Consider the following 26,041-nt stretch of genomic DNA (forward strand, 5'->3'; position numbering starts at 1 on the left):
GACAGATGGACGTGGCTGGTGTGCAGCACAACAACATTTCCTTGTCATCTTAGTAGGTTTAAAAGGAAAACCAACTGACCTTACACATGTTTGAGTTGCTGTGAAGTGTCAATATCCTTTTTTTGTTCCAGTTGGAACAAAAAAAAGGGTGATAGAACTGCTGGGTCACAAAATAAACCTGGCCTGTGATCACACTGGGGCAGCAGGAAAAGGTGAGAGCCTGCCCAGCTGCCAAGAGCCAGATTTGCATTTCTGTCGCACCAAAATCACCTTCACCCAGTTCAGTCCTTACCCCAGAGGAGAATGGTTTGGTTTGGAGATATTGTCAGCAGCTTGAAGGGTTGAAATCTCTCCAAAGACAGGGATGTGTGCATGTGGTTGCGTTTTTCCTTTGGGAACAGCTGAACTCTGTCACCTTCTTGATTAATTTGAACCTCAGTTTTTTTAAACAGAAAGTGCAATGACAACTCTGTCAGTGTTTTCTTTATGAAGGGACAAAACAAACCATGTCAGAATGCATTTCAGCTGTTAGCAAAACAGTTTGTAATGAGTCTCCAAAGCTTTTGGTAACTGAGTGTGTGGTCCCTCGAGGGGGAAGCACACATGGGGTACCATGGGGAGCAGAGCTTTTGCACTTGAGGGTTGCCTCTCACACACTGAGGGGCTTGCTCTGTGCTGATCTCTTCAGGATGGCTGCACTGAGCTGATTTTGGCCAACACAGGGAATGTTGCTGAGCTTGGGGACTGTCCCCCTGCCCGGTCACAGCAGCACAACCATGTGGGCTCTCATAGAGGAGTGAAATGGTTGTGTGGGCAGAGGGAAATTCAGGAGTCAGAGCCAGGCCGTGTGATCCCATTGTGGTGGGGGCACTGGTGGGGGTTCTGGGCACCAGCAGCAGTGCTGGGTGTGGAGTAGGGGATTCACTTGAGACCTTTTTCACTGCTGCAGCCTGCCTGCTTTCACAGGAGTGCGTCTGCACAATGCTCTGCCTGGCCACTGCTCCTGGCAGCATATGAGGCTCAGGTATGAGAGAGTCAGCAGCCTTGCTAAAATCAGGCTGCAGGATATTTCTTATTTCCATGCTATCTGCACGATGTGGTGCCTGTTCAGAGGAGGAAATTAACTTGCTCTGGATAATGCCTGGGTGCCCAAACACCTCTGCTCAGCTGCTCTGTGGTGGTTACAGCTCGCTCATGTGAGTCTCTGCTCCAGCATTGCCATGAGCACAGGGGTTACCTGGGCTGGGCTGCAGTTCCTGCCCCTCTCACCCCCACAGCACCGAGTGCTGGCAGTGCCCTTGCCCAGGCAACTGCCCCACCAGCCGTGGATATTTCCATCCCTTATCAGAGAAGAAAACACCAGCAGATGGGCTTCATATGGAGGGCAGGGCTGGGACAGGTTTGTCACTGCAGCACCTGGCCCAGCCTGTCCCCAAAGCCCCTCTGGCAGGGAGCTGGGCGGAAACAGTGAGACCAGACTCGAGTAATGAGGAAATTTCTGCTTTTTCCTTTTCCTGCATTTTTTATGCCAAACCTCTGAGCACTCCCAAAGGCAGGTTGGAGGGGTCTGTGGGGCAGCAGCTGTTGCTGGGCCCCCCAAGCAGCCCCACAGCCTGGCCTGGGTCCCTGCTTTGCCTGTGCTGCTGGGGGTGCTCCCACACCTCATGGGGAACCCACAAGATAATGAAACTTTCTGTTTTTCACACAATTAAGAATTAAAGAGAGAAAAGGGTACAGTTGGGATGAACAGTGAAGGTGAGAGAACAAAATTTACTGACGTTACAAGTGAAGCTGTTATGTTAATGAGTCAAATTAGCAACTAGAAAAAAAATGTGGTGGTAGACAGATTTAAGGGAAATTGGAAATTGGTTCCAACGTAATACTTTGCTCTAATTGTATGCAGAGGTGTCTTGATGCAAAACAAAACTGTTCAAAAATGACCTCCCTGTGTTATCGTGCAAACTAACTGAGAAAAAAAATCCATCTTATTCACAGCAAGTTTGTTTTTACTGTTCTTGTGCCTCTCAATTACTTTTTAATGGTCTGCATTGAAAAGAAATTCCTGTATGCACACTTGAGAATATGAAAACACCCAAATGATAGCTTATGATTTAGTAGGATTAAAGTATTATGTATGCAGGTGTAGCACGTTTCAGGTTATTAGCAATCCAATCTATTTTTTATGACATTACGGTGTAATTTTCTGTATGGAACTTCAATATAAGTCTTAAGCTGTATCGGAACATAAACTAAAATGTTCCTGACTCTGTCACTTTTCATGGTCTTTACTTTGATTAATAAATGCAACAAGAGCTATAACGTTCTTCAACACGAGGCTACGATCATCCTTCAATCAAAATATGTCCCTCAGCTTTTCATAACTTTTTGCATCAATATGTAGGGCTTGAGCAGCAGCAGCAGCAGCAGCGACAGGATTTCATTGCAGCTGAGCACACACAGCTGAAAGGCTCTGCACAGGATGAATGTATTCTGCTGGCTTGGCACAGAGAGCAGTTGTGGAGCCCCTTGGGGGCTCGGTGTCACCTGCAGAGAGCTGAGGAGCACAAGGGAGATGCTCACTGCAGATCTGGACAAGGATTTGGCACCCAGAATTTCATATTCAACCTTACCTCAGTGGGCACCTCACTCAGAAATACCTTCTTTGAAAGGCACCCCATGTTTGGTTGGAGGTTGTGATGGGGGAAGGGAGCCTTACCTCCAGTAACACAATTTGGTGTCCCCAGAGACTGCAACTCATGACAAATATAATCATACCCCATACCTGGGCCTCAGGATGTGGCCAGAGTGCAGGCAGGGAGGAAGGATGGATGCTGCAATTCCCCATCCCCAGCTGAGTGGATGTTGCATGGCCACTGGCCACAAAGGTCAGGAGGAAGCTCCTCCTCATTCCTGCTGGCCCATCCTGCCAGAGCTGTCGGGAGCCCCAGATCCACCACGTGTTGGTCACGCAGGAGAAATAACTCACAGGCTTGTCAGGTTGGTCTGTTTTATTTCTGAATTATTCTTTACATTGTACAATATATAAAAATACAGAGTACCCAAAAAAAATTCACAGTGTCTAAAGGCAGTGATAATAGTCTAGGTCACCTTTATGCTAAAGTACCATCAAGTTCGATTGCATAGGAAAGGTGATGTGCCTTCACAACAGAGTCCAATAACACTCTCCAGGTTTTATTGTTTTGGGGCAAGCATTCTGTGTTCACATAATTGTTTCCCATGTATCCAAGATCCAATATTGCATCTGTCACTCTCCCACCTCAACCACAAGCTAAATCCTATCATTTCCATCTCACATACCATGCATCCTCCCTAAGCTTCCTCTGCGGGAATGCTCCTAATTAAGCACATGGCTTTTAGGTATGGGCAGGTCTGGATGCTGTCTAAGGAGGGGTGTGGAAAGAAAGCACACTGCTGTGCAGCTGGCTGGCTTTTACATTGTTTGACATTTTGGTACTAATAACATTTTTGCTCCAGTTATTAATGGCCCATCCACGCCGACCTCTGCTTGACTCCGTGGCCTGAGAATCAGCAGCGTCCTGCTGACAGAGGCATCAGCACCAGAGCGCAGTGTTAATACTTTCATGACCAGATTTGTTTAAAACCCAATCGTGGCAGGGGCCTGCAGAAAGCCAAATGCTGCTCTTACAGCACTGAATCCTCTTGAATAGCAGGGGCGAGTCTGCAGCTGAGGCTGGAGGTGGAATGGAAACAGTAACAGGTTCAAGACCCAAATTTACACCAAATGCTACTGAGCACAAATGTTTGTGGCTGTGTAAATAGAGGGTAGCTCGTTTTGCTCCTCCAGACAGCATTAATGCATTAACACATTAATTTTGCCCAAAGGTTCTAAAGAAGGAATTCCAGGCGGAAGAGCTGAGACTGCATAAGTCCCACTGAGACCCAGCTCCAGAGGGATTTCTGCCCAGTTTTGAAGGTTCTGGCAACCAGGAAAAACAAAGTTGGACAGAAAGCTCTCTCAGCTACCCACAAACTGCTCTTGAAGCCACCTGAAGCTTCCTTCTAAAAAGCTTAAGGGAAAAATTCATCTGTAGGGAGCTTAGGCTTTGGTCATGAGGGCATTTAAGGGATTTGTTCAGGAAGAAGGAATCCTCCAGACCTGATTTACTGGGTATTTTTCTGCCATGCTCTGAGGGTGCTGTGCCTGCCGTGTGTGAGGGCTGGCTCAGGGGGGACAGGTGGGGCAGAGCCTTGGCCACGGACACAGAAAGCTCCAGAGACACCCACGGCACCAGGGGCCTCCATGGCCTGGGGGGCTTTTTGGACCCGTCTGAAAAACAAAATATATGGGATCACAGGGCTTCTTTTCCTACACTTCAGATCAAACCTCCTGGTGTGACTGTAAGGCAAGGTTTGCAAAGCTGATCAATAACTCAGAAGGCAGTTACTGACTTCTTTTACATGGAAAATGACATTTTCCCCATTCTAACAGATGATGTCTTTTGCTCTAATGGTACAAGACTTGTTACTCCTACTTGCTATTTTAATTTTCTTTGCACAATTACTCCCTACTTATAATTACAAGAACAATAGAGTGATACACATGAGAAATTTAGGAGGCTTATTATGAAAATATAAACAGTATCAAGTATCTCTTTCTTAATAACTCTTAACCAGAATGATTTAGGGGAGAACCAGCATTTCTAACTAGAAAAATCAATTTATTTTTCAATAAAAAATTATATTTCATTTACCTCAAAAGTGTGTTTTTAAACCTAATGGAAAGGGTAGTAGATTTTTATAGGATTTTTTCTTCAGTTTGTCCCTGTGGAATCTGAATACCAGCACTGCCTTTCTTATTCTAAGTTTCCTCTGCAGGCATTTTGCTAAATATATATATTGCGTGTGTATATATTATAAATATATACCATATCTATCCACTGATAGATGTATACACTGTTACAAAAAGAAGAGTAAGTTGTTACAGAAACTTTACATTTACATTTTTATATATATATTTATAGATATTTATATATATATATATAAAACTCTCCCCCGCTACATTTGGTACAAAGAATAAATCGATCTCAATGGACAGCAGTTTTCTCTCCAGGTGGGCTGAACAGCAGATTATCACCGGAGGCATCAAATTGTCTGCATCAGACACGGGCTCCATTCCTGCTCTCTGCTGATTTCAAAGCAAACACTTCATTTTCTGAACATAAGGCAGTAGGAAGCGTGGTGGTTAGACAATAAATGTTATTCTCCTATAAATCTGTACAGGTCATACATTTGAGAGCAGCCCTGGCTCATATGCTGAACATTCAAGTGCACCTTTAGAGCAACAGCACCTCTTGTGTGAGGGTTTGATCCTCAAGTGGTTCGTCTGTCAGTGAGCTGTGAGTTACCGGCAGCTGCTCAAGGAAAACCCGACAGCAAGGGCCCACCATGCCTGGATAACAGCAGCAGGCACAGCCCTCAGCTGGGAGAAAGGCAGCCATTTCCATGGAAAAACAGAGAATGGCCAAATTACAGATGTTTCCACTACATACTTGGCTGTAAGATTTCCATCTTATTTCATGTCCTGTACACCTGAATCCTATCCAAAGGGTTTGCAGAGACACAGTGTCTCCAGACCTACAGAGGAACCACCCAGGGTTCCTTTTCTCTGCCTTAGAAGTAAAGGAAAAAAAAAATATATAGCATAATGAACTTTCAGGAAAGCAATGGATATGCTCCCAAAGGAAATGCATTTCCACTCCAGTTTAAGATGGTATTAGGAATAGGAAATTTTAGCAAGTTCAACATCCAGATGCAGGAGCAACTCAAACTTCTACAGATATTACAGACCTGATGCTCAAGGTGCCAAATTACCTGGAGTGCAAGAACATCCCTGCACATCACGTCATTAACCTGCCACACATTGCAGAGCTCATAAAAAATGCAACTCTCACACTGCATTAACATCGTCCTTACAGAACTGCACTCCTCTGCAAACATTAATTGAGTAATACAGTGTTCTGATTTCTTTTTTTCACTCTCTCCTGGATTCTGCTTTCTGCTCGAATGGAGACTACAGCCCCTTGCTGTGATTGCCAATTATATGAAAAAGGGCTGAATCCATTTGGATGGCTGATAAGAAGGAATGTCTTGATGAAACTATAACCACATGCACCACCCTCATAGCATCTGCCCTCCAATAGCCTACAAAATATCCACCTCCTGAGCACAATGGCAATAATCACCCATCTTGGTGACTTGAACATTTAAATAATTTCATATGGTACTCTGCAAAAAAGAAATCAGTTTGCATCATGTTATTCTGTGAAGCCAAAAATGGAAAAAAAAATTTAAAGGGGAGAGGGGAACAGAGAAAGGAAAAATAGAAGATTGAGATAATTGCAAGGTTTGACTTGCTTGCATTCCCTCAAACTCCAGCTGCAATCTTGCCACGTGCATGGTAATTGCAGAGTGTGTTAATACAGGGACTATTCTCATGGGGAAGCTCAGAGATGGCTTTGATTTTACAATGGCTGAAATGATCTTGGGAGCCAGTGTTTTCTTCTGAATCACATAAATTAAAGCTGGGAAATCCCATCCTGATAGTCTAATGTAATAATTTCCAACCCTTGGGCTACATACTTGTTAGAACTACATTGAGTCAGAATTTTAAATATTGCTGAGGGGCATGTGGAAATTCAGTGAGAGTGAACTCCTTATGGCACGAGGCACGAAGCCATCACTCCCCAAATGGGATTTAGGGCCTGGGAAGAGCCTCCCTGAAGGCAGCCTGCCACCAGTGCTACCCTGCTTCCCTGGAGATCCTGCTCTGCTCCAGCTGCAAGTCTTGCCTGGCTGTGCTGCTGAGGGTTCGGGGCTGCTGAACCACTGTGCCAGCTTGGAGAGCTGCAGCAGGTGCTCCAGACATTCTGCTGGGTCTGCATCAGCTCCTGACTCCACTGCTTAAAATCTGTTTAAGGGCATCTCTCTCTCTCCCTCTGCCCCATCTGTTTCACCTGAGCAGAAACAAGGTGGGCTGCTAAATAAGAAAAGCAGCTGCTGGAAATGGTGGGCATTGCTGAGCCTAAGGTGTCCTTGTGGCAGTGATAATAACCCCACTTTATTACAAATATCCCTACAGCTTTCAATCACTGCAAACTGAAGCCAAACAAAGTAATTTAAAAATGGGAGGCTATTGTATACTTGTCCTCTGGTCAAACCACCATAACACACAGGCTTGCTGAGTCACGCTGGCTCTCCCTCACAGGAAAAGCAATATACTTGTCACAAGTAGCACAGGCTTTCTTCATTTCCTACCAGCTGCCTACGTGAAAGAGCTGAGTACATGGCCCAAGCTGGGCTCCCAAACAAGCAACTGCAAAGGAACAGCACCGAGAAACAACCGATGTGGGCTCACAGCAAAATCCGGAACCAAGCGGGGACAGACAGGACTGCAGGGACAGAGCGAGCCGGGCCGGGCACTGCTCGGGGAAGGTGCAGACAACAAAGCCAAGCTCAGGACCACGTGGAGCTCATGCGTATTTCAGGGTGTACTTTTATCTCATGCTCAGTATTGCGACATTCTAAAATACTTAGCATCAGGAGTTCATCATAAATATTTAGAAACACTGAATGGTAACAGCGGTGAACTTGTTCACGTTGCTAACACACTGGATGTAGTTGTACATTAAGCACCAGCAATAAGTTTCCTTTTTGCCAAACAATTATGTCAGACAAACATCTGGTTGTAGACAACATGGCTTCTGCATCAGACTAATACAGTTCTTATAAGACACAGTCACACACATACACAAAATTACATTTCAAGGCTGGATATACTGTTTAATAATGCCACCGCTCCAATTTACTTCAATAGCTGTAGCAGCATTTGTTTGTTGGATTGTTTTTTCTCAGAAAAATTAAAGAAATATTGGCAAACAACGCACTTTACTCAGTTGTGTTACTATTTCATAGAGTACTGAGTGGAAGACGCTGTAAGAATGTGCAGCAGACTTTCTGGGTCATGTCAGACTATGGAAACATTCCTTAAAAAAATACCTTCCCCCTGCAAAGTCAGAATCACTCATTTTTTGAAAGTATATGAACTAAAACCCAATAATAAAACAAGAGGAAATATTAGCCCAAAGCAAGGTGATTTCCCACAAGAAGAGCACGGCCTCTAAAGTTGCCTCTCCTGGCAGACACAATCAGGATCAAAGCTAGAACAAAAGGAGTTAATACTGTCTCAGAAAAAAAGAAAAAGGAAGAAAGAAAAAAAGCCCATGGCTCTTGTGCGGCAATCATCACATCTCTTTTTCCAGTGATATAAACATCTTTGTTTGTTAGGCACTCCAAGTTCATGTCTCCAATGTTATTCCAACATTTACTTTTCTCAGTGTCTCACTGCCTGTATAATTTTCTTTTAATTAAGACTGGAAACATTCTGGAAAGCTTCTTTGGATAATGCACTTTCTTTGTGTGTTGTTTCTCATCAGCTGAACTGCATATTACCAAAGAAGGCTGCAGAGAGTATTTCCTGTAATATGAAAAGATTCTCTTGAAGATATAGGGAACACTGCCCTAGAAAGTTACTACTTTTTTTTTTTCCTCAGAAACATAAAAAATCAAAAATAAAAATTAAAAAAAAAAAAAAAGGAAAAAGAAAATGTTCATCAAGTTGTTGGTGTGATGGAGTTCTGTTTGGCCCGTCCCATGAGCTGTGTGTCATCTGGCACACCATTGTTGTCCTGGCTCAGGAATGATGCATCCAGCCCTGCTCCAGGAGGCCACCTCTTGCTTTCTTGGAGTGCTCCTGTGTGTTTTGTGTGGCTGCTCAATGGTCACCAAGCCCAGCACACAGCCTCTTCCTCGACAACCTCAGCCTTGGACAGCACGCTGACCTTCCAGCCATAAACAGTTGCAGTAGAAGACCCATCTCCAGACAAATATCCACAAAAGCTCTGCAAATGGTCCATTTGAATTCTTGTCCTTGTAAGGAGATGTGCTGTTTACAAGAAACACAATTAACCAAAGGAAAAAAAAAAAGACCCTACTGTACAATATTTACATCTAGAAGCTGGGCCGGTATTTGGTCCATAAAATCAATTTAAAAAAAAAATCATATAGGAAGTAATCCAGTCCCATAGGATCTGTCCATCATCAGCTGTTGGTAAAGGTCCTTCCAGGGGAGGCCTCGGGCCTGTAATCATATTTATTCAGTGTACTGGGGTAATAGGTTGTTGTGTACACATTGGTTTGCTGCAACGGATAGAAGTTGGTTCTGTCGTCCGGTATCAAGTTGTTCTTGTTAAGTGTCTGTAAAAGAGAAGAGGAGATGACAGGCATGGCCACAGTGCCACACAATTACTCTTTTCTACCTGCAGGCACCTCCCTCTCACCTGCCTGCTCCAGCCAGACTCTGCTGCAGCCACCACCACCTTCCCTCCGGCTGGGAGAGCAAGCTGGCACCTCGCGCTCGCTACGGGCCGGGCTTGGGGACCACAGCTCCTGCCGGGTGTCCCTCAGCTGCCCTGCACTCAGCTACTGCTGGGGATGGAGCCAGAGCCCTCTCCAGGGACACGGAGTCTCCTGGTGGATGGCGTGTCTGAACACCACTGTCACACAAAGCCATGCTGGGCCTACATGAAGGGTGGCGATTAACGGCAGCGCTCAGCTCTAACCTCGTCCAAAATGCTCATGGCTCAGCTCTAACCTCATCCAAAATGCTCATGGCTCAGCTCTAACCTCATCCAAAAGGCTCATGGTACAGCTTGTGGCTCCCTCTCAAACCAGGTGCCAAACGGTGCCAACCTTTTCCTCTTTGGAAGAGCAGGTGTGCATTTACCTGATCTCCATCTCCATTGGTAGATATCCAGGTTTGGACCCCCCGATATTAAGTGTGTCACTTCTGTAAGCTACAGTATAAGTAACAAATCATGGTCACTTTTGGAAAATCTAAAATTACTTTAAAAAATTTCACAACCACGTAACAATTGTCGGAAACAATAACATAAAAAATTAGAATGACAAATGCCCGTTTTACCAGAAAAATTTAGAAATGTTTTATTTCTCCCTCCCCTCTTCCCACCAACAAGCAGATGTCCCCCTCTCCCCAGATTAAAGACCATTGCTATGCCAGCTGTTACCTATGTGCAAGGATAAAATCACACTTTGTGTGTATGTGTGCAATAATTCTATGGAACTTTCTCCTTCCTCACAGTCATCTGATTTCTGTGAATTTGTCTGAGATACTTTTATCACAATTTTTTCACCTAACACCTGGCTTAAATTTCTTATGCCTATCTCTGGTCTATGTCACTCCAAAGTGCACCTTTAATGGCTGTTGAGCAGGGAACTCACTCCTTTGATCTGGGAGTCAACACCAGGCGTGCTGCTACAGCATCCTTATCTTCAGGGAACATTTAATTAACAGCACATTTAAGAGAGTATGAGCATCTCTCTTGTCAGGAGCAGAGATGGAGGGGTCTAATGAGCCAGCTAGTCCTGGGCCCTAATGGCTGTTCTGGCACGATCTGATGCTGCTTTAGTGAGGAGCCACTTCACCTCGGTTCCCCCTTGAGACAAACCTCTCTTCCCTGACCCAGCTCAGGGCAAGGTGAGAACTAATTAACTAATGCCTGAATCCATGAACTACCCAGCTCCTTCCGCTTTGATCGACCCACTGAACTTCAGGCAAAGTGTCTCCCTCAGCAAGGTGAGAAATCTCTGCTCTGCCTGAGGGCAGGTGGAAGTTTCTGGGGAAGGCTCTGTCCCCCCAGCCCCAGCAGCAGCAGGGTGACCTGACAGCAGTGGGCTCCCTACTGCATGTCAGGCTTCATCCACATCCCAGCTGTGACCACTGAAAGGATCAGCTACCCTGGGCTCAAAGACAAGACCACAGGCAGTACATTTATCTCCCTGTTTCTTTGTAATCAAATCATTTTACTGCATGGGGAGGGGGAGAGGAGGAGGAAGAAAAGAAAATGTTTTCTTCTAATCAGCAGACTGACAGCTACAGCTACTTTGGGAGCTTACAACTCCCAATTTCATACAAGATGTTAGAAAGAAAAGCTTTCCTGTGCCAAAGCTACCCTGGCAAAGAAATTTCCCAATTGCTGAACAACCAAATAAGTTTTTCAGAAATAAGCACTGCCTGAAACATCTCATATGAAAACTAGAGGAGACTCAGCCCCCTCCTGGTCTGACTGCAATCTCCCTCTGCCCGGACTCCCTAAATTGATCCCATAGCACAACACTTGTAGGAACCAATGAGAGAATTTGTATAGGCATGCTCTAAGTGACAAATACTTTCAAGAAATGAGAATTTGTGCCCTTCAATATGGAAGTAAAAAAAGAAAATGTCATGCTTTGCTCGCAGTCACCCAAAGAAATATTAAAGTAGTGTGGCCAACAGTCTGCAGCTTTGTGCTGGAGGCTGGAAAGAAGGAAGCCAGCCTCAGTCCTCCAGTGCTTGCTATGCTTCCTTGGGAAATCCAATTAACTGCTCTGCGCCTCTGTGTCTTCTGACCCAGCTTGAGAAAAACAAAGTTTGAGGCTCCCTGTAAAAAGGCACTTTTCTAAGTACTACCACCAAGTATTTGGGGGAGCTGCTCTCTGGTGAGCCCCACAGGTGTTCACACTGGCTGTACACAATGGCTGCTGTTTCCTACTGATGTTCCTAGTCTGGAATACCCACTGCTGGCACCATAACTCCATGGCCACAACAGGAAGGAAGATGAAGAGGCTGAGTCCCACTGCCACAGTTTCTCTGGACTCTCTTGACTTTCTCTGGTCCAGCATCCAGGCCTTGTCTGGTTGGTTAAGGTTCATGGCATGACAGGATTGCCACCTCTGAAACTTAGTGAGATGAAAACCCTTGACCTGCAATAGCTCAGGACCATCTTGGATATAAGGACAAAGACCTCAGGACTCAACTTCTTTGGCTTTGGGATGGAAAATCTCTGTGAGTTTTAACATGTTCCACAGTATTTAAAACTAGCCCATTACAACAGATTTAGCAATTAATTAACATGATTTGCATTTTTCCTTCTCTCTCTTCTTATGTTCATGTAGTACTTACTTAAGAAAAACACCACAACCGGTCATTTGCTCTTTTTGGTTTTATTTTGGATGGAGGGTTTATATCTTAAGTAAATACCTCATAAAATGGCTTAGTGGAATTTATAATACAATTAACCACAAATAATTTGTCTCTGGAAATGCTGCAGTGGCAGTACTGTCCTAAATCAGCATGATCAATGTGCACTGCTTTAACATTTCCCCCCACAAACTTATTGTCTGTCTCATTTTAATAAACAGATGATTAGGTTCCTTGGCACTAGAAATTGGTTGATATTTGTAGAAGGGAAATTGGGCAGCAGTGAAATTTAGAGATGTACACAGACACACTCATGCATTCCCTGCAGGAGAAGAGGTTGCAGTTAAATCTCTCTGGATCAACTCCTGTGCTGCTTTACTCAGAGTTTTAACCCCTGCTCTCATCCCACAGCTCTTCACAGTGACAGTACAGAGATGGCAAACAACTTTCCCTTTGGAAGGCATTTCCTCATTGCTGTGTGGGTTATGCCATTGAGAACAGAGCCTCCTGACAGCCTGAACTCACTGCAGTTCCTGTGGGATGGGATCGTCCTGCTGCACCCATGGATGCCCCCAGCAATACTGATCACTCCCAACAGGAAAGGCAAGAGTTGTCACCAACGTTGTCACCAGCTCGTCACAAAACCCAATACAGACCAGACCCTGGCTCCCAGCCCAACTCCTGCCAGTGTCTCATCCCCTCAGCCCCCCTGAGCCAGGTCCTCAGTATGACCAGGGCCAAGAAGTGCTTCCTGAAGACAAAGCCCAGCATGTCCTCCTGGAAAGGACAGTCCTTTGGTGCTTTTGCAGGGACTTGGCAGTGGCTGCAGCAGCAGAGCTGACTGAAGCAGCCCAGCCAGCACTAGAGCTCACCAGAGGTTTCAGGGAAGGAAAAGAGACTTGCCTTTGCAACCTGAGCCCTCCTGCACCCTCCAGGGCAATAGACCTGTCAGTCATCTCAGCACCTCCAGACCCTTCCAATGACACTTTTCCTGACACTCAACCTGTATCTTCCTCTTATTGTCTGCTTCCTCCCATATCAAACACTACTGACTGCCCTTGCCAGCAACCACAAGCTTTTACAACTGTCTGCTCAGTAAGCAGAAAGAACCAAAAGCCTGATCAATGCTTACTGCTGCAAATTAGTTTTGACAAAATCTCCGTGCCATACACTTGATGTATTCCAAACACCAAGGAAAATGCATTTCAGGCCCTCATTTTGGTCCTATCCTGCCTTGAGAAGAAAGAAGCTTTTGGTATTTGTGCAAGCATAATATTCCATGTAAAAAGTGAGGCCAGACTGAGCTAATATGAAAACCTGTGGATGCACTTAGGAAAAGTACTCCATTTCACTAACAATTATTTCTTTTACCTGCTTCCTCCCTCACAGTATGAGCCATGACATCCTGGCATGGCATAGCTGATACAATTTGTTTCTTTTGGTCTGTTCACCACTAACCTCAGTTCAAGGGCCTGTTAGCAGAAGGAAAGCCCCCAGCACGCTCTAACACAGCCAAGTGGATCACTCAAAAGCAAGCCCAACTTAACTGCTTTCTTTAAATGACACCTTACACAGCCTTTAGGCTGCATTGGCATATGACTGATATAATTTGAAAAAATCTCTGACCCAGGAACTCTGCTTTGTCAAGCAGGAATGTTTTCATATGGACTACAATGGTTATGGCTTTAACAGACTGTAAAAGAGCAGCAGCTTGCTCCCTTATATGTGATATGTCAACTAACCAAGAGATCCAGTCTTGTTGTTGGTGAATCACATGTCCGTGCCAAGCACAGCAGAATCCTGAGTAATTCAATATTTATGGAATTGTATGAACAATCTGATCACTCATGCAAGTGTGCAGTTAGAAGTGGAGGAGTCTGAGGGGAAGGGTCACACCATAGGCAGAGCACTCACAGGCTGCTTCTCCCAGTTCCTGCCCAGTGCTGGGTGTGTTAAACAGACTCTGTTGTACCACATGCATACATTTAACTTTGTTCAGCTTTCTCCATTGATATTTTTAGCCTAGGTCATCATTCAGATTTTCCATTTGTTCATTTTTCTCCAGCAAGACCTTGCCACTAGTTCCCCAAATTCTACCCCTGCTCCAAATCATTAAGTCATTATCCACTGACCTAGTTGCTTACATTCTCCCAGATGTATCAAAACATCTTTACACATAACAGTATGGGACTTCCAGTACTACTCAACTCCCATCCCACAGCTGCAAGTATAAGCTGTGTAAACATTTCTTACACACATAAACAGATCAAATGTTTCAATTTCCAATATGCAGTCATGAAAATTTCAAAACTTGATTTAAAAAGTAGATGGGCATCTCCCCACTCACAATTAAAAGGAAGTCCATATATTTTTGAGAAGTTAAGTGAAAATGATACTTCTAAAAGCTTCTGATACTCGTACAACTAATACTAAAATTAGGGCCATAATGTAGTTCCCACAGGGTAACATATGATGGCAAGATTTCCTTAATCTCCTCATGAAGAAAGCACTCAGCTTTTCAGAGCTCAGCATTCTCTCTGAGCTCCAGATCTTTCTATTTTGGGGGTTGTGGAGGAAGAGTCAGCAAGTTTCCCAGGAGTTTTGTAGGTTAATCTTCACCAGCTATGCAGCATCAGAATCCCAGTGAAGTCAGTGAGCAAGGACAATATCCCCCAGCCTCACAGCTCCTCCACTATTTCTCTGTAAACAGGTATAATTTCAGTTCTTCTACCTCCCACTCATGACATTTTCCTCTTTAGAAAGGTAAAAAAGAAAAAAAGTGGGGGATCTTCCCTGGGCAGCTTCAAACAATTTTTTCAGTTTTTATGGTTACCACCACTTTAGCCTCTGAAGAGGCTGAACAATGCAGTGCACACCTTTCCATGGCTCATCAGAGACATGCTGCCTGTGCCAGGGCTGCACAGCTTTAGGTTTCCACCTTGCAATTTTGTTTGTAATGTTGAACGCCCCAGTGCACTACAGAGAAATCTTCCCCTTTCCTTCACCCCAGGATGAGTGCAGGCATGAAGGAACCAGGGGTAAGAACTTCAATCACTGCTAACCCTGGTCATCCACTGTGAACACAGCAGAAGGTCTAAAATCAGGGTCCAGGGAGCAGACAGCAACTTTGTAGCCAACCCATTCCTCTTAGTAAATCCAAATGAAGCCCTTGTGCATCCCTCATCCTTCCGCTGCAGAAATCAAGGAAAACACTCCTGCTGAACTCAGCCACACAATTATCCCTAAAAGAATTGAGGCAGCCTTTCCAACTTTCCTTGTAACAGCATCCAACAGACCTCCTGTGGCAACAGTGGGATGGCCATTACGCCCCCTCATTCCCCAGGAAAATGGAGGGATAAGGGAATTGTGCAATGATGTAATGAAACCAAGATCCAACATTTAGGTTCTTTTGTGCTCCTTTTAAGCCATTTGCTTCTTGCAGTGAAATCAGATTGAGCAAAATGCCTTTTTGATGCAGATCAGCTGTTCCATGGAGCTAGACATGCCTCCTTGTTAAAGGATGTTACTTTTTGCTTTGTTGGAACATTAGCCAAATGACTCGGGCTGTGGAAATATATTAATATTATGAAACATTTACCAAAGCTTGTACATCTCTGGAAGTACTAGGGCAGAGATCTTGGAATTATAATTAATCAGTAAATTTGGGAATAATTAGCATAATAATTACATTTCAACAAAATAAACCATACAACTAAAATAACCTCTTTTGGCAATAACTGAGAAAATACATGACGTCTGGCCCACCCACATGCTCCCTTTCTTCTGATCAACTGGATGCCACAACACTGCTGTGCCTCTTGAACTAAGAATTACAAATCACCCTGGAAAGATGGAAAGTTGCCAGGAAGACCTTATGAGACCCATGTATTTTCTCCAAGCTAGGAGTGATTTTTAGGACTTGAATGACTCCTCTTTCTGATATTTCTTTAAAATTTGCTTAGTGTCTTATGCCAAGAAAACTATCTCACCTGATGCTTTTATAAAGCCTCTTAAGCTCTGCCTACATGGAGTCAAAGGAAGCAGTGGCCAGGGTTTATGCATTGAGTTTTTTCCTGATGAATTCAATAAGGCTGTTTGCAGGATTTACAGTGAAGTGTAGATGTACAGATGAGGAACCTATTTTCTATATAAGAAGGTTATTCATCTCAAAAAGAGATACAAAAAAATCCCACTGGGACACTAAACTTATGATTGCATTTTCTTTTTGGATGAAAGCTTACCATATTTTTAGACTGGAGATTCTTTGTTCACTGTTATTGGTAAATAAATTAAACAACCCCCAAATGACGGCAGCATCTGTAGATGTGCTCAGGTTGACAATAGAACTAACATCCAATTATCAGAAAATGAATAGCTAAAGTTATTTATAGCTGTTTGAAAATAGCTATTTTATCCTTGCACTTAGGAGGGAGTGAAGTTATATTACTGCCATTGTAAACTTATAAAACCCTTCAGAGCTGGCAGCATAAAGGACCATTGTCAGAAGGATGCTTTGGCACATCTCTGACTTCAAGCACATGAGTAAGATGGCAAAACAAACTGCATGTAATAGTAAGGCAAACTGAAGTATTTTTCTGAACTGGAAACTGAAGTCTGAGGAGGTCATGGAAATCCTCCCACTGGCAAGTGCAGGTGTCTAGCCTAAAGCTTGCAATTTAGCCCCAGCTTGCCTATGATGTGGGGGGGGCAACACCCATGATGTGGTGTCCAGACACAAAAGAGGAATTCAAGGCTGCCCCAACTGCTTCCCAATATAGCTGATGCACAGGATGAAGCAGACATGATCTCAGCTGTGTGGGAAGGTGCAAACTGTCTCCTCATTGCACTCCTTGCCTTGGTGAATGCCCTTCCTGGGTGCCCCACGCACACAGAGTGTTACTAGAGAGGCTCAGCATGCTCCAGTACTCAGACAAATTCACCAGGCATAACCATGGCCCTTTAAAACTGACATTAATCACTCTGGGTGCAGGTTTGGAGCACTGGGCTGTACTGGGCTCCAGCTGATGGTAACTAGTCTGGGGCTGTCTGGGGGCACAGCTCCCACTGCCCTGCTGCTCTCATAATTGGAGCAAGCAGCCTTGAGCCTCAGAGCTGGTGAATTACCAGCACAAGTCATGGAGCCTCGTGCCAGCCCACAGTGCTGCATTTAGACTGAGAACTGCAAAGGTGTAACTGCAGTGGTGAAAAAAGAAGTAATAAAAATAAAAGTAAAAACTGGGCCCAATTTGCCATCTGCTAACTCCATTCAGTCTCTTATAGTCTTACTGCTTTCCAAATTCTCCCACCCTCTAAATAGCTGCTTCTTGATTATTTTCCTCAGGATTGCTTTATTTTCTCCCCATGTTGCCTCTCACCTTGTTATTTCCTCTGTAACCTCCTCAGGTCATTTTCCATTAGTCCTATAGCAGTGGCTGTTTTTTTGACACACCTTCCAGTTTAATATCTACTGCTCATTTAATTAACACACTGACTGCACTCTCTCCAAGGTCGTTAATGAAGATATTAAATAAAGCCAAACCTTGCATTACTGCTTGCAGCGTCCCAAACAACTCCTCCCCAAAGCCCTGTTTGTTCCCAATCAACAATTGCCCAATGTTCACAGTCCATTAGCCAGGTTTCAATCTCTACAGCAGCCTTCCTGTCCAAGCCAATTTCTATTTACACATCACAAGATTATTTAAGACACCAATACCACCCTCTTTGCTTTAGATGTATGGACGAGTGAAGCTACATTTTTAACCAGCTGAGAATCTGCAGCTCTAACTCTGTGCAAAAAGTGATTATGTTTGATTTCTCCCTGCTCAGCATTAGGTCTTGGCTCAGCTGTCAGTTCAGCTGAACCACCTTTCATTTCATCAGAGTATGTGATATGTTGCCTCTCAAATATTAATTCAGATCTTCCTGCATATTAATACTGACACAGATTTGTTTCAATGAGTTTCCACTGCTGTAAGTGAAAGCACAGTTGAGTCAATCCCATTTGTTTCTCCTGGTTTCACTCTCTAGTATAGCCCTGGCTGCCAAATTTTACAGACAGAGCAGGATTTAACACCCCATTGATGTGCTTGGTTGAATGGGGAAGGTCTGGGCTTTTTCTAGCGATTGTGGGCCCGTATGCTCACAGATGCTCTGTCTGATCCCCAAATCCAACTGACATTTCCCACACAGACTTACTCATGCTACTTGTGGGACTTTAGTGCATTGCACTTCTGTAGCTTAACAGTGACTCAATTAGCAGGGCAGAAATGAGCCTGCTTTCTAACTAACACTTTTGTGCTACCTTTGCAATTCATGGCACTGGGGGCTTGCCTAAGGTCCCTGATATTTATAAAGGTAATTGGAGTTGTTCATTAGCTGGTTCTCAGAGACTCTGGGATACAGTCCATCTAGATTCCTTCACCCACAGATTTTCAGTTCTTTCCTGTATTCACATGCTTTGTGCCAAATCTCAGGACAATATTAGAGCTGACTCAATGAGGATTCCCCCAGCTCTATGGGAGTGCAGGCAGAGTTACTCCTGCTTCCCCTAGGCCAAACCTCTCATGTATATATAAATGATGCACCAGGGAAAGTGGCTGTGGTTGTAGTGTATCCCCAGGCTGTGCAGCTCATGCTGTGGCAGCAGCCAGTGCATCCTGAGCAGCCCTGAGCTCTCAATGATTCTTCAGGACTGTGCAGTCATGGTCAAGAAAAAAAAAAAAAAAAAGCTCAAGTATTTCATCAGTCCTCACTCAAGAGCTGCCAAACACTCTGGAAACTGAGCTCTAGTCCTGAATACTGACACAGCTATCTTTATTTTGTATGCATGTAGCTCAATTTCTTTATAACTCTACTTAAGAATCCATTAATTGCAAGTGGAACTGTTTAAGAAGAATAGCAAGGCAGCTCATCTCCAAGTGTAGCACAAAGGTTATATGTTTTCTGATATTTATTGTTTGTCTAATATTATCTTCTCCCTTTACTCTAGCTCCCTGCCTCTTTCATGGCTCCCTTTAAAGTCTTCTGCAAACACATAATTAATTCCTCCTGCACATGTTGGTGGCACTGAGGATTTCCTGGTTCAGCTAATACACATAACACTTCTAGCCAGAGCTTTGAGGCAACCAAGAGGAGAGAATCACCTCAAGTACCTGGACCAAGGGAGAATCTTTAACTTCTAGCAAATGAGGAAAGGGTATATTTGAAATATTCCACTGCTGTCCAGTAGAGGGAAGTCATGTAAGTAAGCAGCAGCAAGTCCAGTGCAATTTTGTTATGCCCATTCCTGTAGTTCTTCAACTAATTATTCTTCCAGCACAGTTGGGTGGGTGCAGGCTTGTGCATGTCAACCTCAGAGAAATTAGGAAAGGGGAAAATTGCAAGAAAAAGGTAATATCAGTCATTAGATCAATGAGTGTAGCTGGAAAAATCAGATAAGCTTTAGAACACATCTGTCTGTCTTCAGTTCTGAAACAGCAGCTCACATGTTCAAAAACCTGCCAGATTTTCCAGCTACACTCATTGATCTAATTAAAAACAAACCAAAACTTGTCTGCCTACAAACAGATTATCACAGCTGCAGTAATACTTCTCCAAAGAAAGGCTCATGTGAGCATCCATGATGATCTAGCCTGTGAGAAAGCAGAGCATGGACCATATCCCTAACCTGGCTGTAGAGGAGGTGTGCCTGGTTGTAAAGGGGGAGCAGAGAAGGCTGAGTCAATAAACAGAAACACGTGACAGGATACTGTGAAGCATCTACCCACAATGTCAAAACTTCTTAACATGGCTTAAAAACAAAAAGTCATCTCAAAAGCCAGACTCTCTTAAAAATGGTAGGGAAAAGGGAACAGTGAGGATTCCCACCCTACAGGGAGCAGCAACACCCTGTGAAGCAGCAAGGGTTTGCATGAAAAACAGATGGAGCAGGGACTCAATTCCCATCGGGGGACTGCTGCGAGCAGCTGCTTAGTATCCCAGAGGGAGCAGGAGCAAGGTAACACTCCGATGTGAACTGGCGCTCTCCTCTACTCTTAAATATTTTATCTACGCGAGTGCGCTATCTGTGAGTCACACACAGCACCCGCTGAGCCCCTGCTGCCAGGGGCTGGGGACAGCACCGGGAGAGGCACGGCCCTGCCTGGGCACAATCATCCCAGGACAGCCACACCTCCAGGCATGCTTGACTGCTCAATTTGACTCGAGCCAATGATATAAAGGGAGAAAAGACACTAATAGATTTTGACTGAGACGCACCACTTAATCCTTTTTTCCCCATCAGTAAGCTCTCTTGCCTTCCCTTCATAGTAGGCATTATGCAAATCAAGAGTCCCCTGAAGTGATATTTGCAACTGCAGGATCATACAAGAAAGGGCACAATGCTTCTTTGCCAATCCAACCCCCTGCCCCTACTATTCTATTTCAAATAATACTATACTCATGGTAAGTACTAAAAATATGTACTCTACCATTCAAGCACTTAATGTTCTTAAATGCCACTTTGTTCAAGGGAAATGGCCTTTGTTAAACATGCAATTCACTGGGAACAGAATTTATATTTCAATCTGATTTACTATATCTATACATATATATATGGTTTTTTCCCCCCAGCTGATTACATCAGCTAACACCATGCAGCTAAAGCAAATACTTCAGGGACACTGTTGATAACTTCTTGAGAACACTGGGTATCATCAGCTACTGCTTTATATGTGAACATTACAGCCACTTCCCGGGGCTTGAACGATGCAGTGAAAGGGTCACTGGGAAAAGAAAAAAGCTTATATCACAGTGCTATCAATGTATGTGCTGTGATCACCAAAAATAAATGGGTTGGCCAATTTTAGTTGAAGTAACAACACATCAAATTAACTGCAGGACACTGAAACAAAGTTTTCCATGGAGAAGCAAACATTCTCAAAGACCAAGGCTGACTTTGACAAACATTCCTCTAGGGCACTTGACAACAGTTTAAATAGCTTTAACTTAAACCACTGGCTGCCTCCTCTCTACAAAAAAGGTGTGATTTTCAGAAGCAATGAAAATGACCATCACCACGAGAGAGACATTTAAAATCCATACAGAGATTCACTTTCCTATACCCTAAGCACTACTATTTTTTTCACAGAATAAAATTGCAGACTATTCTGAACTGGAAGGGACCCACAAGGATCATCCTGTCCATCTCTCAAGAGAATGGCCCACACAAAATAACCTTGGCATAATAAGCTCAAATCAACTAACTAATCTTTTTGCTAATTTTTGCAAGGTTGAAAGCCACACCAAGCACACAGTGTGTTATTCTATTCAGAAGGATTCATCTTCCAAAGACAGAATTGGTTTCTGTGTCTCAGCTCTCCTTGTTAGTATTTTATTGCCATGAATTATTTGGGATTAGTAATGAAGTGTGGATCACAGGGCCCGAAGTCCTTCACAGGGGGTGTCTGCTCTGCATTCTGTCATTTGTTTCCCAACAGCATTGTTCTCACTTCATTAGAAAATATTCATTGCAGCTTCTAACTTATACAGTCCAAGTGATCTACTGATTATTCCCCCCATTTTCTGGTAACTGCATCTATATTTGCTGTATAATTTTAGGCAAGTGCAGGACTCACAGTTCTACTAAAGTTAATGTGTATTGTTCTAATGTCCTAGAAAATCAGATATCAAGCAATACATCAAACACTTAGTTTCCCTCTTTCATTGCCATATCCTGCAATCTCACCTCATCGTTTCCCCACAATAAATTTAATCCTTGACATAAATGACTGTTTTGCTTCAGTATTTGGCCCTAAGTTCCTACAGCAGCAGTGCTGATGCCAGAGAAGATGCAATGCTCAGGTGCTTCCTCAGTTTATTTGAGGCATCAGCACAGAGAGTTTTACTGCATGACTCATGACTAAAGCTGTGTGGAAGGAAGGAAGGACAGAGGGAGGTCTGTCCAGCACAATCACAAAGAAAATCTGCAGAATCATCATCAAAACCATCCTGCAACTTACGTTTCTCACTGATCCCATCTGGCCAGATCCAAAGGCCATTGGATTTTGGATTTGGCCCAATATGCAGACGCCTTTGTCCAAATCCCTTGTAGAATAAAATGTTGGCTCTCTTTATTGGCAGAGGATTTAGCAATAGGAAGAAGTTCAGTCCAAACCCTTTCTCCATGTGTGGCTGTTCCAAGAGATCCTAATTCACAAGGGCTCAATCTTGACCCTACATCCTCCTGCTTCTACTGCAGGATCATCTGGCTTTCCATCAGCACAGCTGTGCTAAGTAACTCACACAAGGCATGGAGCAGCTGAAGCAAGATGTTAAATAGAAGATCTCCTCACTGCTTTGATAGTCAGTTATTATTTAATTGGCGTGGCAGTACTGGGAAGGTTGTAGGTGGTTCTGTAACCCGTCATGCCAAAACGTGAAGAGCAGATAATTTTTATTTCATTATGCTTTTGTTCTGCACAGTCTTCAATATTGTCAGAGTGTTGTTTGAACTTCAACCAATTAATGAAACATGAACTGCTTATTAGGTGACCCAAAAGGTCTCTCCCCTACGATCTGTGAATACCAAATCAAAATCAACGTGTTGCTGGTAAATGCATATGCATGAAATCTTTCAAGGCATCCTGGCTAAAATAGCTAATAATAAACCTCACATCATTCTTGAGAAAGCAGAACAGGAAGGGAAAAGGAGCCAACAAAAATAAAACATGCTTCTGCAAAACACTGCCTATGCAAGTTAGCATCAGCTACATGATCAATAGGTCACCCATTATGTATGGTATTTACATCTGATCTGCATTACTGCACTGCTGTGCTGGAATGGCCAACAAGGCTCGTATCAGCTAGCACTTCCTTCATTAAAATCTGCCTTCATATAAAATTTACCTTGATTTATGAGTTTGCATTCAGTGCTGTACATTTGAATGTAACACTGCCAAACTTTCTACAGTGTTCACCTGCTGGTTGTAGAGCAGAGATATTTCAAGATGAAAACAAACTAAAGATGGTTGCAGAAGGCTTGTTATTATCAAAGAATGGAAAATAATAAACTTGTGCATATGGCCAGCCTTCTGCTACCATAATGTCACTATGTATTATCATTTTTTGTTACTGAAAAGTAGTCTACACACCCTCTATTTCCTTAATCCTGAATTTATTAACTCTTTCACACAGATACACACACATACAGTTATTCTTTTGCTTTCATTAAAAAATGTTGAGGGTGGTTTCCTTTGTATCTGCTGAAGAGAAACTTATTTGGGTTTAGAATCTGGAACCTCAGGTCCTTCCACTTTCTTTCAAATGTACACATTTCAAATTCAGATAAGCCTACATCCAAGCTCAGTCCAGCCCTCCTTATCAGGAAGGTGAATTTTAGCTTCTCCATCATTTTAATGTTAATTCTGTGGCATCACAATAAAACTACACATGCTCCTTGAAGGCATGAAAAATCTCCCTCCTAACCCTTAAAAAAATCTGTCAGTTATTCCTAAATATAAACCTGGCTAATAACAAGTTCCATAAGTAATTACACAGCACAGAGCACACAGAGCCTTTCCTTTTACTTCATTAATGCTACATGCTTCAAGGGAACACTGAGGAGTGGCAGATTTGTAGTATGAAATGAAAAATTTTCAGCCAAGAGCTTAGGAAAGGAGGGGCAATAGAGAAGGTGAGCAGAAGGAAATACTCAACAGGAATGGAGAAAAAGAGGCTTCACTTGACAGATAGATTTTACCCTTTCTGTAAATTTCTTTGCCTCATTCACCACTCTGAAGTGTATGACTTTGAGTTCTTCTCAGCAAGTAGCCCCTTGCTCCTAAACATTTAGCTTTGGTCTGTCCAATGACTGCAGATTTATGCACTTGAACTCTTTCACTTCCTAACATTTTGTAAATAAGCCCCATCTGGTCTATCTCTCCTTGTGTCCAAGTCCCTTCTCCCCGAATGTAAGTCATACAGTCTCAGTTAGCTAATGCCTCCCTTTAAATAAACCAGACTTTTCAAACCTTGATCTAATGCCTAAGCTCTTTATATCCCTCGAAAGAAGACTCTAACAGCTGCTCACTGTTACTATACACTAGATCAAGTATTCAGAGATGGATCTATCAAAGAGGTCAACTCCCTCCTGACACCACATTAACTAATCTGCTGCTATTTTAAACTTTGCTTAGCTTTGTTATTACTTCTACTTCACTGCACCACTTGACATAGACATAGTGCATTTCATAACCCATTTACCCAATTGATCAAGATCGTTCTGTGAACAACCTCATCCTTCTAAATTTTAACCATTCGGCCTATTTTAGCATCATCTGATAACACATGGTAGCACAGTAAAAATCATGAAGAAAATGTTAACATAAATCCAGCCCTCTAACTACCTGCTTTTGGCCACAAAACCAGATTTGTGTCTTTTCTTTATTGTCTGCTATATAAGAAACAAGGGAATACTCTTGCTCATTTTTTAATTTCTGCAAGTCTTTTTAATCTGGGTCTTCCTATTGACTTTGCCACAGCAGCTCCCATAACTGAAAGGATTACTTGGAAGTTTGATGCTTCCAGGATCAAGTCCCTGTTCTTTACCTGTCTTAATAATTTATTACTGAACCTGTATATGCAGAGTGTGTAGAATAATGCATCCCGTGAAACTTTGTTAAAAGTCTCTGAAAATCCCGATATGTCTGCTGCTTCCCTCCTATCTAGATCAATATTTATTTAATTTAAAAAAGGAATCCAATTTGCTTGACATGATTTACTTTCCACAAATCTATGCTGACTTGCATTATGATGCTGGACTCTTATTAAACTGTATGCAACTGTAGCCTTAAGCTTGCTAGCAAATGTGTTTTTGAGACTGCATTTATAGGCAGCAGTATCCTCTGAGAGGCTGCAATGCCCAACAAGGATTTCACCACATTCTTATTACCACACTGGTCAGCTATTTTCCAGCTCAAACTGTTTTCCTTTAAAGCAGCAAAACAACACTGACTCTTCTCAAATTATTTGATGCAAGCTCTTATTTCTGATATGCATTCACACTGCGAATCATAGCCATGTATCAGGAGCTGTACTATGCCCAGCATTAAAATTCCTACCTAGAAAGAGTCCTCAACACCCAGGGAGTTTAGACTGTGGCAACAGTCCCACCACTGATCTTATTGTTGGGTCTCAGTGAGAAGCCAGGCCAGAGCAGCAGAGGCAGCCAATCAAAATGTCAGCAGCACGTAGCTGTACGAAGGAACAAGCAGCTGCAGGGCTTCCTTCTGGCTTGTGTTCCTGTCCCAAATCATGCTCCACACTGTTCAAGTGACCCTAGGCAGGCTGTTCCTCCTGTGGTGACATGAAGCCCCTCTACCCTTGCCACTGCTCACTGCTCTGATCCCACGCTTCACCAGGAGGCTGATGCTCAAATGCAGTCTCAGGGTATTGTCTGCAGCACCCTGGGTCCTATCTGCTCTGATAATGGGCCATGCTCACTTTAGCAAGCCAACATGCCAACAACACATGCCACTTCAGCACTCATCTCCTACGGGCTTCAGCTCCCCACTCTGCTACTGTCACTGAATTCTGCACAGCTGCCTGGGGTAAGTTTCTGTCCAGTACTGATAGAGGGGGGCAAAACCCTCTCTGCTTTCTCATTCACTCCAATTTGGCAGTCACCAAAGAATTTCCAAAATCTCATCCTACCAATGCACATTTTCCCAGCTATTTGTGCAATGAAGTTTCCATTTTTATTCTTCCTCCCCTCCATTTCCTCTTACCATGCACTAACAATGCACTGAACTGAGCTCTTACTGATTTTTTTAGAGGACAATTTGTATACATTCAATAGTCAGAATGGGCTGGAGTATCTTGGTATGTACTTGCCAGACTGGCATTCATCAGGACTGTGAAACAGAACAAAATCCCACTGCAGTAATGAGGCTTTTTAACCCCTTTGTGACAGCACAGCTAAATGCCCTT

General features: G+C 43.4%; 1 protein-coding gene across 7 annotated transcripts in view; it reads right to left on the reverse strand.

Moving 5' to 3' along the window:
* Positions 1–4,183: 4,183 nt before the first annotated feature.
* SEMA5B (semaphorin 5B) overlaps positions 4,184–26,041 on the reverse strand; it is a 264,202-nt gene continuing 242,344 nt past the window's right edge. For 6 of the 7 annotated variants that reach the window (XM_074548796.1, XM_074548798.1, XM_074548794.1 and 3 more), the window contains one exon: positions 4,184–9,294. In XM_074548796.1, the coding sequence (XP_074404897.1) occupies positions 9,139–9,294 (156 nt within the window). In that variant the 3' untranslated portion in view covers positions 4,184–9,138. Of the gene's footprint in view, positions 9,295–9,823; positions 9,894–26,041 lie in introns of all 7 variants that reach the window. The other variant, XM_074548801.1, reaches the window with a different exon arrangement.

This window comes from Zonotrichia albicollis, chromosome 10 (genome assembly GCF_047830755.1).
Source record: "Zonotrichia albicollis isolate bZonAlb1 chromosome 10, bZonAlb1.hap1, whole genome shotgun sequence".
Taxonomy (NCBI): domain Eukaryota; kingdom Metazoa; phylum Chordata; class Aves; order Passeriformes; family Passerellidae; genus Zonotrichia; species Zonotrichia albicollis.